This window comes from Mus pahari, chromosome 14 (assembly GCF_900095145.1).
Source record: "Mus pahari chromosome 14, PAHARI_EIJ_v1.1, whole genome shotgun sequence".
Taxonomy (NCBI): domain Eukaryota; kingdom Metazoa; phylum Chordata; class Mammalia; order Rodentia; family Muridae; genus Mus; species Mus pahari.
In genome coordinates, this window is record NC_034603.1 from 34,279,175 (window position 1) to 34,298,081 (window position 18,907).

General features: G+C 42.7%; 1 protein-coding gene across 1 annotated transcript in view; it reads right to left on the bottom strand.

The window, feature by feature from the left end:
• Nucleotides 1-18,907, bottom strand: part of Shisa6 (shisa family member 6) — a 181,161-nt gene that overhangs the window by 150,490 nt on the left and 11,764 nt on the right. Inside the window, exon 3 of the mRNA XM_029546114.1 lies at nt 7,028-7,123. Within this exon, the coding sequence (XP_029401974.1) occupies nt 7,028-7,123 (96 nt within the window). The remainder of the gene's footprint in view (nt 1-7,027; nt 7,124-18,907) is intronic.

Here is an 18,907-nt window from a genome sequence, read left to right on the forward strand (position 1 = left end):
TGAATCTCTAATTAGTTAGAGGAAACTGAAACCTGGCATGATGAAACATTTTTAACAGAGGCTGTTGTTAGTCTCTATGGACCACAGGTCCATGAGCTTATTCAGCTCCTTCTAGCAATCTGCTGCCCGGGCTGCTGCAGGATAGATTCATGCAAAAGAGGGCACTCTTTAGGAAAAGGCCAAGGGAGTTGCATGTCACTGCTATGTCCACATCTGCTCAGGGAGGAGTCCTGACAATAGAGGCCCCTTTAATTGAGTGATTGTGTTGCTTTGTAATTTGGTTTAAGAGTAGAAAGGAAGAGGGATGACTGGGAAGTGGTATCTAGAATCTTTTACATTAAATAAGTTCTTAACTGATACATGAACACACACACACACACATATGTTTACGAGGTACAATGGTCACAATGTGGTTATCATATTTGTACCACTAAATATTCAAATTCCCTTCCTTCAGTTCATTAAAGATGGAAGCACAATACTGTTACCCAGAGTCACTTTTGCCATACAACCCACACAGGAGAATTTCGTAGTCCCATCCAACAGTTCCTTAATGTCCACCCAGCATCCTCCCCTATCACCCCATCTCAGTTCTTCCCAACTCCCAGTAAATTTCTTAACTCAACCTAAACTTTGTACCTGGGATGATTTGGGACTTGGCTTCCAGCCTATCTTTCTAGCTCCAATTCCTGTGCCCTCCCCACAGGTGCCCTCTCTGCACTGGCCACTTTCCTGCTCTGCCCCTAATAATGTCCTAAACTCTCAACTTGCTGTCATCCCCACATCCATAGCTCTGTGGGTGCTCATGTACCAGAAATGCATGTTCCATCCAACTCTTAGCTAACCCCTTTCCTGTCCTATAGTGACCATCTCAGCTCTGGTGTCCTACAGAAGGCCACTTGGGAAATTTCAGATAGTGGTCATGTTTCCTTTCTTTAACACCCTGTGTACTCTTTGGGATCTACTGGACAGAACTTTCTCCTTACTTACTAGACATTATATTATCGAATTTCTCAAAGGCTGATAGTGTTTTTGCTCATCTTATTCAACTTGTAGATAAATATAAACAAAATAGGCAACTGCCCATGCCTTGGTTGCATTTTTTTTTCACCTCCTATCTAGGATAAGGTGTTATAATACCTGGAAATAGCTCTGTATCCCCACTTCCAGTTCAAGTACTCCTCATTTTTCAATTGTCTTCCTTCCCAGATTAGGAATCTGGCTTCTGATGCATTTAGTATGACAGGCAAATCTCAGAAATGGATGTGACCTTCAGATCCCTCACAAGAATTTACTCAGGATTTTAAAAGGGGAATTGCTTTGTGTTGGTGTTCCTTAAATCTTCATGTGTATGTGAATGATCTACAATCTTCTTAAAGCGATGTTTCCCTGGCCGTTTGGGCTAGAGCCTGAGAGACTTCCCTCCTCACTAGCTCCAGAGCTGCCCTGTTGGGTACATGTGGGTTACATGTACATGCACCAATGACAGGAGAGCATAGAAGGCTAGCCTTTCTTGTGTCCTCAGTATGCTGGTGCATGTGTTTCCTTCAGTCTTCACATCAGCCCAGATCACCCATATCAGTGGATATCATCGTGATGTGATGTGATGTGATGTGATGTGATGTGATGTGATGTGATGTGATGTGATGTGATGTGATGGTATCTTACCAACAGATGTCACAGAGTAGAGACAGGCTTAAGTGTGTGTTCCTCTAGTGACACTCTTCTTTCTGCTATTCTTTTAAAAAATTATTGATCACTTAATGAAGGGAGTTTATATCAGAATTTAGAAGGAAATATGACAAATCCTGGAGGCCACAGCTCTAGGCAGAAAGGCCTGGAGCTTATTTATTTCTCCATGCTATTAGCATATGTAGGGAACAAGCTCCAGGATAACATGACTATGGTTCATAAAGTAGGGCTCTGGGAACATGTGTCCCACTTCTAGGCCACCCATGAAATTCAGACAACTGTTTGTAGAAAAGAAATCCTCTACTGGCCACAGTCCTCAGTGACTTGGATGTAGTCTCGTTGCTTGGCTTTTGTGACATGGCAGAGGACAAGGGAGGCAAATGCCAAGACTAGCTCATGACAGGGGAGATTCCCAACTTGGATGACCAGTTAGCACCAAGGTCAGGGCTACACAGATAGAATATTAGCCACAAACCTATTCTCGAAGCCAAGGCTCAGGGAAAGAGGGCCTAAACATAGCTAGTGAGAAATTACAAAATAGGAGGCTATCAGGCCAACTGGTTGGGGGAGCAAGTGTCCAAAAAAAAATATAAATCTTAAGAACCTGATGCCCTCATCTCACCCAAAGAGACCTTGAGGACAGCACTGCACTCAAAGGTTTAACAGGCTTTGCGCAAGCCTCCCTCCTGTCTCAGAGGAAGAGGTTAGAATAATAAGCATTGTAAAATAAGGAGCGAACTCATCATTCCAAAGTTGCCACAGCCTTCTCTCATACCCCACTACTGGAGACCATGGGAGATCTAGTCGTACTCAAGCTTTTCTGCTTTTAGAACAGGTATCCACACTTAGAGGGAAGAACTGACATTTCCTGAAGCAGGGAGCCTTCGCAGTGCATCCTGATTCTTAGCCTACTTCCTCCACTACCCTTTATTTCCGACAGAATATTTTACAAGCCTGGCCCAGATAGCCACATGGACCAATGATGGAAAGTCTACAAATAAGCATTATCCAGGGACATGTGTGTCCCGGGACTCAGAATGTAGATTAAGTTTCAAGGACACCATTAATCAAGACAGTGAGTGATAGAGTTCGGCTCAGATGTCACGCCAAGATATCAGGCAGTGCGTCATTTCAACCCAATCATTTCTCAGAATGACTTGAGCCAAGAAGGGATGATATCTATTTCCTTGGCCAGCTTGTCATCTGACTTCTTCAATGCAAAGTAGCCCGTTTCCTCAAGTAGGTGCTACAGAGGCCAACAGGGTTGTATTAACCCACAGGCGGGCTTTGGGTGGCTGAGGAAATGTATGTAGGAATCCATGATCATCCCATAGCCTCCCATGGTTGAATTGCTGCTGGCACAGCTCTAGATATGAATAGAGTTCTGGCCAGTTGAGTGTTGGCATCGTCCACATTTCCTACAGGGTAGGGGATATTCTTACTAACAGGCCTATAGCACATGAAGAGCTTTGTAGAATAGCCACTGTTGAGCAAAATGGACAAGCTTGCAAACAAAAGAATCCAACTAAGACTCTCCTAGGTATTGTGGTGAGTTTTGTTCGTCTGGTATCTATTTTTTTCTTTCTGAAAAGCAGGTATATCAGGAGATGGATTCACTGCATGAAGGCAGCATTCTGCATTAGTTCAGGAGCACCTGTGACTAGAATACATGAGTTTTAACAGCCACATATCATGTGAGATTAACTCAATTATAATAAAAGAGCACCACATGGTTGGCATGTGCTTTCCTAACCATAGGATTTAGAGAACACCCTGTGTGTTTTCTAGGATCACACGAAATACCCTTGAAAAACTCTGGATACTCCCAGCCAATGGCTGAGTCTTGGTATTCAGTCACATGGACCATACATGAAAGTTGTCCTATGTATACAGATCGGGCAGCAAGTGGTGGCAGCATAGGGTCATGATGCCTTTGGTTATGAATCCAAGAGTTCCTCCTACTCTGTATCCATGGGCCCATACACTCCTCCCTCATAGAAAACTACATTACAGAATGGTCCTATGGAGTACCAGCTTCGCACAGGCCATTTTCAGACAAGGTGGTTGAACCCTCTCTCTTTCTCACTGTTCATCCTGCTTCGCTGTTGCCATGGAGACTAGGACGCCTTCTGAGCTTTGTGCTTTATCTGGAGTCCAGCCTTCAAACACCTTGGTACAGTTCAACCCACTCACTCCCCTGGCTCCTGAGACTGTGAAAGTATGTAAGCTCGATTCTCTCAGTCAAATGTCTCAGAAGTCTCTTGCTACAATCTACGGATGATCTGAGGGTTCATGCTTAGATTCTAACGTGTGCATGACATCCTCTGGTTTCACAGACGCCCATGTATACACATCTCTTATTTCTAGGAGAAAATACCTGATTTCAATCCTCAAAAAAAAACAGAACTACTACAGCATTTAACCAATGTACAGGTGGGAGATGTCAGCATGGCCCCAGAGTGATGTGGGTCAAACTAGTAGATGAGCCTGGTGAAGGCCTACAGGGAGACAGCATTGAGCTCAGACATGGAAGAGAGTGGTTAGTGAATGTCTCCTCAGTTGCGGTAGTACTGAAGTGTGGAAGTGGATCTCTGAAAACAACCTTAACATCTCTCCTTCCTCCAGCCTTCCAATAGCATAAGTAGTCACTTGCCCCTGATCATCACCCAAAGCTATGGATAGATAAAAATAGAAAACCTCATACTTCTGTTTTCTTCTACCACATCCTGAACAAATGCAGCAAATGGTGGGTCTATGGGCATTGGTTTCCACCATGCTGCCTTCTCAAATGAACCTCTTAAAATATAATATCCCAGTCTCATCTCATTGACCATGTATTCTCCCATACTCTTATTATTGTTAGGCCATTTGCCCAGAATAACTGTTGGCTAAAATCTATGCATTTTATTAATTTTAAAGCCAAATCCTGGCTTCATTTCCTTCTCAGGGATTCTGAGTTAAATTGGGTGTTATTTGCGCAGTCTCTGGAATATCCACAGCACTACCACAGCTCGTGCTCATATCTGGGGCTTAAACTGCTGGAGAGACACATTGCAACTTCCTTTGCTGCTGAGATTATTAACTTAGCATAAGGGCTGTGGGCCTTCCAGCTTGAAAACCTCAGCATCGTCCTTATGTTTCCTGCCTCGGACCTCATGATGTGTCTTACTAGACATCAAAGTTGATCGCATCCGGTCTCTTCTCTGGCAAGTATCACTTAGAGAAAGTTATTCATTCAGGGACCCTTCATGGGATCTAGAAAGATCTTCATTGTGCACAAGCTCTGATAGTCTCACCATATCTCCATCTCCCAGGTAACCTTGGAACAAACCCAACACCTCCTACAGCCTTGTAGCTCTTCTGCTCCATAGACCAGAAACGCTTCCTTCTCATTTCTAATATATAAGAAAGCTTTTACTTCAAGCCTTTCCCTTTCTAGGGTGCTGTTCTCTGTTCACCTGACCCCAGTACTCATCCATGGCAGGAATAACTCCCTCCCCCACATGTCATCTCTAGACCCTCCTCCACTGCCGTTCTCTTACATGCTCTCAAGACCTGACTTTGCTTCCCAAGTGCAAATTGTACAACACAAGGAGACCTTGTATTTTGCTTCCTATTTTCTTCCTGTTCAATACAAAGAGTTCACTGCTTGGTGTTATGGCTTGAACACCTTCAAGGGGTTGGGATAAGAGTGGGAACCTACACAGTTGAGAAGTCTTGGTAAGTTGTTGCGTTGCATTTGAAAAGCAGATTTCCACCTTCACTCATGAGGTATACATAATAGAAAGTCAGCCTTCCAAATGGTGCTCAATGTTCTGACCTTCCTGATAATTCCTGTCTCTGGATAGCCATCTCCTATTCTGAAAAGAACTCACATGTACAAGATACTGGGAAAATCATGCTGTGCATGACCAAACATCTGGTCATAAAAGACACTGTGGCTTGTGCCCTTTTCTTCTGGGAATCAACCACTCCAAGGATATCTAGCCAACACATTATGAAATCACTCAAGTAGAACCACAGAGAGAGTGTTATGGGGAGGGACGGAGGCCTCCCGCCAATATAGTACCATGGAAGTATGACATCTTGAAATTATATTTGCCAACATCGGTCAATATTTTAGATGATCCTGCCCTGCCTAACATGGTCACTGAAAACTCCCAAGTGATCCTCCCAATTTAGTAGCTCCCAAATCCCCAACCCCCAGAGACCATGGGAGGTAGTAAGTGTTTTACTTTAAAATGTTGAATTTTAAAGCCTGTTTCGTGGCAATTGGTAATTACCACTAAGTGGAGATGTAGGTGCTAAATCCATGTTTGCGTTGGTGCAAGTGTCTCTGGGGTGGTTCAGTTGTGTTTAACTGTGTAGCCCATCCCCCATTCCACAACAGCTGCAACTCTTAATAGCCACAAATGCCACCTGTATCCTCAATAAACTTTATTTAGACACAAATAGACAACAGAAAATACATACACAGATACAGTTATCGTTTTCTCTATAGGATAAACACACATCACAGGGAATTTAAAAAGTAGGAGCACAGAAGGTAAGAAAATGTGAAGTCCTTGTTCACTCACACTTGAAACAGACAAATATTTCAGAGGAAGACAAAAATGGAACAACCCAACAACAGGGTTCACATTTGGTCTATAACAGCACACAGGTGTCGGGAAGGTAATCAAAGGAGTCAGGGATCCAGTGACAGAATGCTCACAACACTAGCAGGGCTATTTAAACAAAAGACAGAATCAGGGAGGATTCCATACCCCTGTGCAGATGCTCTGCAAGCTGTCAGCTAGGTTGTAAAGCAGCTTGGCAGAAACACTAGCTGAGCTTTCATCTTGCAGCTCGAAGGTCTGAATAACCTCTACCTCTGTGCCCACATCACCGTTTTACAGAGACACACCGAGGAAGCCGGAGCTGTCCACATACACGCTGGCTTAGAAACTCACAGTACAGAACATTGACATTGGGTATAAGATAGGACTTCTGAAAGGGAAGGGAATAACAGCCCAGAGGCAAACACACACTTTACAAATACTGCATCCATTGATAGCATTTCCCACCATGCTGCCTGTGGTCCCTTCCCACAGGGAGCCACCATCATTTGTGTCCCATGTACAGAGCAGGATGGATGTGTCTTGGAGGTCTTTTGCCCTCTAAAGTCATAAATGTGACCATCTGGTCATATCTGTGCCCAGGGCATGCTGCCATGGAACCACCCCACTTATTCCAGATCCTTGGTAAGACTCAGGACTCTACACCATCTTCACATTTCAGATTGGGGTTCCCTAGGCAACCTCTGTATTTTAGTAAAAAATGGTTTCCACTGTACCCTTCGTGTGTCCTCTTCCTAATGTGACAAATCCAGATGAGATGAAGTTATGGAGATCTGGTCCTCCACTTCGGTAAGCATCCTTCCCATAATGCCCTGCAAGAAGATGGGCAGAATTACCTGACGCATTCACGAAAGCAACACAGAAGACAATCACAGTTCCATCTTGCCCAACAATGATGGTGTGCTTATATTCAAACCAGCAGCTAAGTCACAAGGTCAAGGAAAATATTATATATATTATAATAAATATAATATATACACACATATATTACTGAGAATATATTGCTATATATAGACATATATACATATATGTTATGCACACAGCTTATATACATAATATATATATGATATATATATCATATATATAATATATATATATATCATATATATAATATAGCTATGTGACAAAGATTAATGCTACATTGGAAATAGAAGAAGAGAGGGCAAAAGGCAGTTTGACTGTGGCATTTCAGAGTGACCACTAAGTACACTAGAATGTTGCTTTATAGATGTTCCCCAACTTATAGTAGAGTTGTACCCTGATTAACTTATGGCAAGTTGAAGCATCTATAGTTGAAAATGATTGCTGAACATTGTAGTTTGGCAACATGGTACAAGAGAGTGCCAACTGAGCACCCTGTGCTCCATGGTGGTTATCATTGCTCGTGGACACTAACCAACATCACCAGCAATGACCGCACCACATCTTAGAAGCCCAAGAAGAGATCGAAAATCCTAGGTGTGAAAGCATAGCTACTTGTGACTGCATTTGTGCCATCCTGAAGAACAAGTCAGACAGAGAACTAAGCTAAGTGAGGACCCATGACCTTTTCCCACCATCCTTTCTTAAAGTGAGCAAGTGTAGACGACGGGATACATTACATACAATAACAGAGCTGTAAATTTTCAGGTGAGTATCTTACAAAAAGACATTAAAAGGTTGAAATAGGATGTAGATTGAGGCTGCAAAGATGGCTTCATGCTTAAGAGCACCCATCTGCACCCACACACCTCACAAACATCTCTAATTCTGAGAGTCCAACACTCTCTCTGGGACTCTGTGTGCACGTGGTGCACTGACAAGACATGTAAGCAAAACACCTAGACACATAACAATAGGAAACAAATAAAGTCTTCCAAAAGTGTTTTAAAAACAGAGGATACATAGCTACTTTGGAAAGATTGGTCCATGAGTGCTATTTTTCTGTACTGCCCAAGTTCTTCAGTTACTAGATGGTTTTCTTTTTTGCTTTTTATCTTTGTTTTCTTCTCTTCTAAAGCAGGAAGGAATGGGCCCAATGACAGCCCCTTCCTTCTCCTCCTCCTTGTCCTCCTCCTCCTCCTCCTCCTTCTTCTTCTTCTTTCTCTCTCTCTCTCTCTCTCTCTCTCTCTCTCTCTCTCTCTCTCTCTCTCTCCCTCACCCCTCCTCCCTCTCTGTACCCTTCTATCTGTGTTTGTGTGTGTGTGTGTTTGTGTGGATGTATGTGTGTGAATGTGTGTGTGTGTGTGTACACAAGAGCACGTGTGTATCCATGAATCATACACAACCCGTGGGACCACAGACTAGCAAGTTAAAAAGAAACAGCAGCAGCTGAGCTGCCAGGTGGAATAGTGGCTATAAAACACTGGCAACATCTTTCTGTTTCCCTTTCTCGACTTCATGCAATAAAACTCTATCCTCTAACTGGCAAGGTACAGACATCTTCATATGCATTGAGGTAAGGAAAAGACAAGGGCAGGTTAAGGACCACGAAAGAAGAAATTTAGAGAGAAAAACGTTAATTTTAGACTTCTGACATTCAAATGGGAATCTATGATGTGCTTGAAACACAGGCATTGTAAATGTCGAAGAATTAACTTGACCAAGAAACACCCTCAGTACATACACACAGATATGAAGGAAAGTCACTAAGCATTCATATTGCCATAGTGTGTTTTACAAATTGAACTTGCAATATGTAAATTTGAAAATGAGATATTAAATACAATAACAACAGTATCAAGCCACTGCATTTAAAAAAAAAAAAAAAAAACACAGAGAAAAGTGATTGAAAGAAAATACCTAAGGACCTTGCCATCTAAGAGCTAATTATTTCTCTTTTTCACTATTTATTATTTTTTAATTTCTTTCTATAGTGAATGCCAAATTCTCTGATATAAATACAAACATAAATATCTAGAAAAAAATACATCTTATGCCAATAAAACAAAATTGTTTTCTCTTAGCAAACCATGGTCTGGAGATTTCAACATAGGGTAACTTTGGAATCACGTGGAATTCTGAAAAGTTCAGATGCCCTTACAAGCTTCAGACATTCTGACTCAGAAGTGAATCGGACATATTTTAAATAAGCTCCTTTGGCTTCTAGTGAATGTCCAGTACTGACACACACTGCCCTCCTCAAGAGAAATAGAAACAGCCTAAGATCTAACACTTATGTGAACAGGGAAAGTCACTGACCATGTTCTGGGGCCCCTGCAGGTTTATATTCAGGGCTCTGACACTTTTCCTCTGGAAAGGGAAGCCTGTCCCCCGCCCTTTCCTTCTTATCCCAGTTCCTAAACCCGAGCATGGATCAGAATACTGGAAACAACTTACATAGATGAATTCAGCAGAAACAAGATAGGAATCAAGAGCTTGCAGTTCTATCAGGGTTCCTGGTTCTGGGATAACAAAGTCATGAGAATCCTGCATGAGGTCCTTTGGCTCTGCCACACCTTACATCATTCACTCTTCAGCTTTCCACAAGGGACATTCTTGTTGGAGAACTGTAGTAAGGATTCACACCTTCATGGCACTGTCGACACTGAAATGAAGCCTTCTGCACAAATCTCAAGCCGTGTGACAGCTGCTAGCAGCTGGACAAGCCATCCATCTCAAGAGGAGAAGGGAGGCATGGAAAAGGTACATGCAACCAACCAAAGGCACACCAGGACCCTCTCTTCCATAGCAAGCACAATTTTTCCTTTATTCCATCGTAGGAAGGAGGAAACAATCCAGAGCCCTCATAAATTTGGACCTCATTAATTCAAAACCTGTGATGCATCCTGCAGAATTTGGGCTGCTTTATTTTTGTGCTCCTTATAAATAAAAATTTTGATAAACAAATCAATACTAAGGAAGATGGAACATAAAACAGAGCCTGTGCTGTTTACAAATCATTCTCACCTGTCAGAAGAACAAGGTCCCTCAGGACTAAGCATTACTCTAGTGCTCTGGGGCTCTGCCTGTCTGAAAGAGAACGGAAGCTTTGGGATCACTTACTGCAGGCCAGGCAGAGGGATGGAGACTCTCTGCAAGCATGGCTTTTGACATAACAATAGATGATATTTTATAGTACTTGATAGTTTAAACAGATTTTTTTTTGGATATACTACTTTCTTAACCTTTTAATCGATACTGCTTACAAGTCATTCATTTTGTTTATCGTTTTAATATCACCTCCAATTTCGTTGGTGTAAACACTGAGGCTAACAGGCCAAAGCTGGGAGACGCCTACATCTGTGCTTGTATTACCCGTCTGACTGTAAATACTGCACTCATTTCATTATGGGTACATGGCTTTTCCAACGCCTCATTAAAAACCCATGTTCCTAGTGCTAGTCAACAGTACATCCTCCATCCCACCCAGGTCTGCTATTTTCCAAATGAGGGCATCCCAGTGGCCTGAGAAGAACAGCTGTGACTCTGCTTCAAGACTGAACCCAAGATGAATAGTAGAAACCCAAGGAGGAAAATTCTAGATGACAACATCCAAGTTCATGGAAGTTGATTCTGAATGGAAGAAAAAGCATAAATGGTGTTGATAGCTAATGAGGCAGGACCAGGAGCATGGTAGAGGTTGGAAGAATTCTGGGGTCAATTCAGTTTGCAGAAATTTGAGTTAAACAAATGGAAAAGTTATGTGGAAACCAGTCCCACAGAATCCTTCTTTGTCTTAAAACAGGATCTCATGATGGATCCCATTTTGACTTCAGGGTCCCTAGACTCATACATTGTCCTACCAAGTGCTGGAAGTAAAGGTATGCACCACCCCCAGCTCCTATGGGATCTTCAAAGGCATCTCTAAAGGTGGATTTCGGGAATTGGCTTCTGCGGTTGATACGGAAAGCACAGTGACCACCTCAACCTTGGTTTGCTCAGTGGTCCTCAAACTTGAGCAACCACCCAACTCCCCAGGATGACACGAACATCACTGGGTTCCAGAATCTCCTGGGTAGGAGGTTACCCCTGACTACTATAGTTCTAATAAGTTCTTGACTATGATAATGAATCCTCTCAATCAACTAGACTGTATGCAGAATAACCCTAAAGAATAATGGGGCATGCCTGTGGGTGTGACCACGAGGATGTATCCACAGAGAACTGAGTTACGGGAAAGACTCACCCTGTTGTTCCACGCCATAGGCCAAGCATCTGGAAATACTGGACATGGTGAGAGGAGAAAGCAAGCAGAGCTGCACTGCCCTCTCCTCCCTGGCACAGATCCACTCTGTCATGCCCTACCCACCATGGACTGAATCCTCTAGCCTCTGACCAAGATCAAACACTTTGACTTTGAAGTTGTTTCTGGCAGGTGTCTGGTCACAGCAACAAGAACAACATCCAGACGCCAGGGGAAATATGATACAGAATCCTCAAAGGCCACATCTTGTTGGGACTAAGGGCACGTTAGTCTTCAGCTGGACCCAGTCACAAGTCCAGAATGATGCAGAAAGCCTCCGCACAAACAAGGGAAGGCAGACTAGTAAAAAAGAGAACCCCTACATAGGTGGCCAATCAGAAGAGAGAAGTCAGCATCTCTTCTGTTTCCTGATGAGGCACCAAGTTGACGGACTGATGAAAAGGATATGAGCAGGTACCACTAATTGCACAGTATGTCACTCAAACAACCATGTTATTCCCCATCCAGTAGAAACTGCCATCCATCTATGCCTATCTGTCAGCTACCAGGGCCAGAGGACAAGGGAGAACAGGTTCTCTCTCTCTAAGCAAACTGGAATTAGAGAAGCAACCATGAATGTGCCAGGGCTGTAGGTAGAAGTAAGCAAGGGCTGTGTGAAGTATGTTGGCAAAGAAGCTCTAGAGTTTCCACACCACAGGACAGAAGAACATACAGTCCACACTAGGAGCAAAGTGGCTGCAGGCTTTAGATCATGTATGCCACAATCTGCTGAATACAACTGGGTGGGCAACCATTGAGATGACATCTATTCCCCTGGTGCTACCACCATCCCCTCATTGGAACGATTGACAGTTTTTTTTTAGAAAACACTAAAGTTTGGTTCTGTCTTGGTTTCTACGCAAGCCATCTTGACTTCCTGTCTGAATTCCACGTCCTTCTAAAATCTCATCAGGAGCCACAAGTCAGAGATAGTACAAAGGGGGGTAACTGTTCGCAAATAGAAAGGTACTAAAGAAGAGAGGTTAAGACTGGGTTCCTGGACTTGGGTTGTGCTCCTGGCTCTGAAAAGAAAATGCTAGGAAGACCTCTCCCTGTAAAGGAGAGTTGCCACAAGAAACAGAAGGGGGAAATGGGATAGTATCCAAATGGTAAAAGACTGAACAGAATTTTGCATCTGTGAAGTTATATTAGCAGTCATGAGACAGAAACAAACTAATCAAGAATGGATGCCTGCTACATTCCTGGACAACAGACTGGATGAGGAGGGAAGCTGGTGATGTTGTGTCCAAGGAGAGATGCAGCTGCATATGAAGTGAGAAAGACAAAGAGTTAAACAGTGGTAGGACACAGCAGGCACTCTAGGATTCAAAATCCATTTCAAATAAGACTCCCTGAGGAGGGACAGAAGGGACAGTTCAGAAACAATAATTAAAAGTTAATTGTTTGTTGTTTTCCTGTGCAGATAGAAGATTTCAGTCTTTAGATCCGGAGAAAGAAACAAGTCTTCAAGCTATTCATCAGAAGGGATCAATACCTAAATATAGCCTGACATAAGATGCTGTGGTGGTTCGAACTTGGCCCAGGGAATAGCACTATTTGGAGGTGTAACCTTCTTGGAGTAGGTATGGCCTTGTTGGAGGAAGTGTGTCACTGTGGGGTTGGGATTTGGGACCCTCCTCCTGGCTGCCTGGAAACAATTTGCTCCTGGCTTCCTTTGGGTGAAGATGTAGATCTCTCAGCTCTTCAAGCACCATGTCTCCCTGGATTCTGCCATGCTTCCTGCCATGATGATAATCCACTGAAACTGCAACTGTAAGTCAGCCCCAATTAAATGTCCTTTATAAGAGTTGCCTTGCTCATGGTGTCTCTTCACAGCAGTGGGAACCATAACTAAGACAAATGCCATATGCCATTTAAAATTAAGAAAAGAGATCAATCTAACCTCATAAAACATGAAATCTATAGGAACTGAAACCACCTTCTTAATAATGTTGGGGAGACTGAAAAGATGCCTGAGTGGTTTAAAAGCATACACAGAGGACCAGTGTTTGGCTTCCAGCACCCACAAGCACCTCTACCTTCAGCTCCAGGGCCTCCAGAGCCCTAAACTGGCCTCCACGGCACCTGTACTCACGTGCACATATAAACACACACATAAAGATTTTGTTTGTAAAAAGTGTCAGGACTCACTCCTTTGTTCTTGGGACAAACATCCTGGCAGAGGCACACTTAAGCCTAGAACTAAATTGACAATCCATTTCAAACCTAGCCAAGACAAATAGACATAATAATGTTACCCATGTCCTGGGTCTTTGAGAAGGTTAAATATGTTAATACACACAATCTATATTACTCAGCCCTCAGAATGTTAGTATTAGGCCTTTTTAAAGAATTTGTTAATACTTTAGAATAAAAAATATTTTCATTCTCTTTGCCTACTTTAAAAATTCACTGGGAAATAATGAAAGGAAAAAAGAATAGTAAAATTAATAAAAAAAAAAACCATGCAGTTTTTTGTTAAATAGATAGGACAGTTGGGAAAATAGACTACTACAGTTAAATGCATACATAAAAATACACCGAAAAAAATCAATTCGAAGAGGACTATAAACCTAAATATACCACATCAACCCTAAAAATTGTTAGAAGAGAATATAGGGCAATGAGTGTAGAATTTTAAATCAGAGAAGAAACTATTGAAAAACTTTTTAACCATGATACATCAAAAGCAATCATAAAACTATATATTCAAGGCTAGAAAATACACAGATATTAATATCAAGAGATCATCAACATCTTCAAAGCAATCAAAGGGAAAACAAGGCAGACTGGTAAAATTAAAACAAAAAACAAATAGGCGACTTACGGAGGAGAAAACCCGATGGGCCAACACACAGACAGCAGTGCTAGGCCTCACAAGCAATCAGAGAAACTCAAATTAAAACCATAATGAAGCAGCATTTCACACCCAGTAGACTGGCAAACTTAGAAATGTCCAAGACTTCTGACTAGAATCCTGGGGGAAGGATAATTGCTAAAGCTGCCTGGAAAAGCCTCGTGGCCGTGGCTGACAGATTTGAGTATGGCTATCAAAGAAGCCATACTCAGCGACTGTGTAACTGCCCACACCAGACCAACCCTCGAGAGTTCGTGAGGAGCTATGCATAAGCAAGTTCAATGCAACGCCGTTTGTAATCAAGACAGACAGGAGCTCTACAATCTCCTACAATCTTATCCAGAAAAGAGGGGCTAAACCATGGTGCGGTCATCAAACGTAGTTCTGCAACAGCGCAAAATGAAATGTAAGGAGTGGAAGCAAAGAGACACTCCAAATGTCAACATGGGCGGGCTGAGCTCTAATGCTGAGTATACAAAGCAAACTGGGGGAAAACAGGATGGTGTGATGGAGAAGGAGTTGTGAAATATGCAATACAACATTTGATATTGTCTGAGGACATGGCCATGCATAATGTTACACAAATATAAAGACGTTCGGCAAAAATTTAAATATACGTTTCAACAGTTACTTCTGCAGTAAGGACACAAACATAGTTAAGAAAGGCTATTGGGAATTGATCCTGTGTTCTGTTTCTTACACTGGAAAACTGGAGGCGTGTTAGACTATTCAATAACCCTCTTTTGTCTATTTATTTGTTCATCTGTTTAGAATACAGTCTCACTATGCATCCTAGGATGGCTTAAAGTCACGATCTTTCTACCTCAACCTCCCCAGTGCTATAATTGAAGGTTATACTACCATGTGCAGCTAGAGTTCTGTTCTTTGTGTGTGTTTGGTTGGTTGGTTGATTCAGTTCGTTTCTTTAGTTTCAGTGCTGGCAATGGAATGTAAGACCTTGTACATACTAAGTGCTCTACCGCTGACTTACCTCTCACCAATATATAAGCTGAGGACAGAAGCACTCGGAGGTATGCCTATGGAGAAGGGTTTTGTTGTGGATCTGAGGCATCAGCAAGAACCTGGAGCAGAGGGAGAAAGTAGTACACTGACTATGGCCAGAAGACTGGACCGGGTCATGGAAAGATTGGGGAGGGAGAGATAAAGAGAGAGGAACAAGAGGGGGGGACCAAAAGAGAAAAATAAAAGAGAGTGCATGGCCGGAACACTGGGGGTGTATATGAATAAAAAGCTGGGGGAGGAAAGCCCACCAGCTAGAGAAGTTTAGGGTAGGGAGTAGGTTGGGAAGAGGTGAGACAAGCCAGAAGGACTATGAAATAGCAACTTGCTGAGAGAGCTTGGAAGTCAGATGCACAAACGGCACCACAGATAGACATTTGTTCTGAGTAGTTTCTTTTAGACCTGACAAACTCTAAATAATTTATTTATTTGCTGATAGGTGTAATAAGCTTATAGGTATTGGATAGATGGATGGTTAGATGGATAATAGATAAAAAGGGACACAGAGAGACAGATATTGCTATAAGTAGGTGGTTTGATGATTAGATTTGTTTGGATTGGTTAAACTATTCTTCCTCGAGAATTTCATACATCGTCAGTGATTTCAATAACCAAGACAACAAAGAGTCTCTAGTTTTCAGCCTACCCATAAGCACCTGCTGGGACTAATGTGCCAACAAGAGGCAAACCATAGGATTTCTGAAACCATGTTTGCTGCATGTGTTTCTAATCATCAACCAGCCTTGGAATCCTAAGATTCCCCAAGGAAAGGTTGGTACGGCAGACTGCACAGTTTTAAACAGTTGCAGAATTCTCCTTATGGACCGCAGTGGGGCTAAAGACTCCTGGAGCTGCCCTAGTGAAGGTGGTATGTAAACGGAGTGAGGAAAGTGAGGGTGGAATAAACCAGAGAGCCTCTGCAGGGACAGAGCCAGAGCTCTCGGGCTTTGGAGCCTGCTTGCAATGCAGAGCATGCTCTTAGAGCTCACATGGAGTGGGGCAATGAGCAGCTGAGAGACAGCTCGAAGGACACCAAGGGCCAGAGTCACACACACACACACACACACACACACACACACACACACACACACAGAGCTGAAACTACTCTGTGCAAAAATATGTCCCAGAAAACAGAGGGAACACATAAAAAACCTCAGTGGGAGACTTCATTGCCTGGGATAAAGGGATGCCCCTGGCTTACACACAGTTGAATCGTTACCGACACACGAACTGTAAAAAGTGTGCATCAACTAGAAATAGACAATTGCTCCTACTCGCAGCTGACTCCACCTGAGAAAACCAGTGGATATATAAAATTATAACCAAACTTAACTCTTAATTAAGAAGATGAAAATGACGTAAACATTTTTTGGTTGGTTGGTTGGTTGGTTGGTTTTGATTTTGGTTTTGATTTTTTTTTTTCTTTTTACCCCAGTTCTCTCGACATAGCCCTGGCTGTCCTGGAACTGGTTATGTAGATCAGGCTGCTCTCTGATGCACAGAGATCTGTCTGCTCCTGCCTCCCAAGTTCTGGGATTAAAGATGTGCACCTTATAATATGCCTTTAAAAAAAAAAACTAATCAATTCCACAAAAATCTAAGCATGCCATGATACCCAGTAACAAGGTGATAACACCCCTGTTACTTCGTGGAACAGTCCCTACTTGGCTTGTCATCCGATGGCTGGGAAATTTCCCCTCCTTACTTTCCAATTTCTCCTCGAGATAGGAACCGGAGTAAACAGTACAGGGCTGATTGCAATTTGTTTTTAACCAGTGAGGAACAGCTACGCAAAAGATTGAGGCAGAGCAGGGTATGCTGATTGTGACGATTTCCAAGGCATGGGAAAATGAGGAAGAAGAGGAGAGAAGGAAGAGGAAAAAAAGGGAGGCAGAATAAGAGGTAGAGGAAGCCGCTTCAGTGAAGTACAGAGCAATGTCTCAGTATGATCCCTTTTATAGAAAGAAGAATTAGAAGTTATACAAAGAGGGTATCTGCAGGCCCACTGCAAGTATGATATTTTATGCAAGCAACATGGTTTTCTGGTAATAAACTTGCTTGCAATATTCATTCCCCTGGGAGAGGGCTTAGATGAAAGGAAAGAGCTGTTTAACGTTGATTTTTTACTAACGTACTGTTTGAAATTTTAAACATGTGCACGCGCTCTGCTTACTTTTCACAATATTTATAGAGTATCTGAGAATGGAGAAGAGGGATTAGGCTCAGTGTTTTCCTCTCTTCTGTAACAATAAAAAAATAAAATAAAATTTCCCAATACATGGCGTTTATGAACAGAAGGTGGCCCAGGAAGTCAGCCACTTTTCCGTGTGTAAATGACAGTACCTGACACCCACCTCACAGGTATTTCAAGGGTTTCCTAGGATGCTCCAGGCTAATAATCCCTCCATAAATGGCCAATGCTCTTGTGTTAAGCCCACTCGTTCCTCTTTCCCACGCAGGGAGCTCCTGAGGGCCTCTCACTCTGTATGAATTCTAAGCTGACCTTGGACTAGAAAGAAGCCCAGTCAGAAAGAGATTGAGAGTCCCAGCTTTGGCATCCAGGCTGGGGCCTCTTTCCCCTAGTGGACCACTGGAGCTCCTTCTAGTTGCCATGAACCTCAGCCTAGCTCTATAAGGGGGAGTGGGGGGCCTGAGAACTAGGAGACAGAGCTTCCCCGGGTAGTCTCTTTCTGGTAAGCAAACCAGATGATTTCCAAGCTGATTCTGACAAAGGAGATTGAAGGACTACTGCTTTATTTGCCTGTGGGCATTCCTAGCTTAAAACTCTAACAAGTAGCTACTAGAAATGCCCTGTTTATTTCACGTGAGGATTCAGGTACTTGCTCACGCAAGCCTTGTATGATGACCTTGTACTCCAGTGCCCATGATGAAATACCTCTATTGTGAACAACCTCCTTCTGAGGTCTTCCTCCTGCCTAGGCTGTATGTAGCCTTGGAAGACAACAAGGACCAGGACCAGACATCAGTCCCCAAACCTCCATGGAGATGAGTACCCACAGCAGTGAGGACTCTGAATGAACAACCCTGGCTTGCAAGACTCAATCATGGACAGAAGTATGTAAGCCCAGAGCAGGGAGCAGGGAGCAGGGAGCATGCTCAAGGTCACAGAAAGCCTTGGATTTAACCTTACCGGGATGGAACTCTTCAACCTACAGTGCAGTCCTGGAAAGAAGTCATTAGATATAGAAGAATGAAGAGCCCAGATAAGGTGGGAGTAGAGACCAAGATGCTAAAACCCAGCTTTATAGCCACCCAACAAGAAAGCTTCCTCCAGAAAGGAACTCACATACTTTTAGTTCAAATAAATGCTTTTTGTTTTATAGGTATAGATATTTATAAATTTTGAAACAAAATCTGAATCAACAAAAGCATACATTTTTTTTTTCTATACACACCTCAAAGCTGTGGCAAAAGGCAAAGAAAGCCCATGGTTGAAGGAAAATTCTAGGTCAGTTTCATCCACTTAATGGGAGATTTTACCAGTGTGTCTTGAATATTATATATTCTTGGGGATAAGTTGTGTGTTTGGGGAAG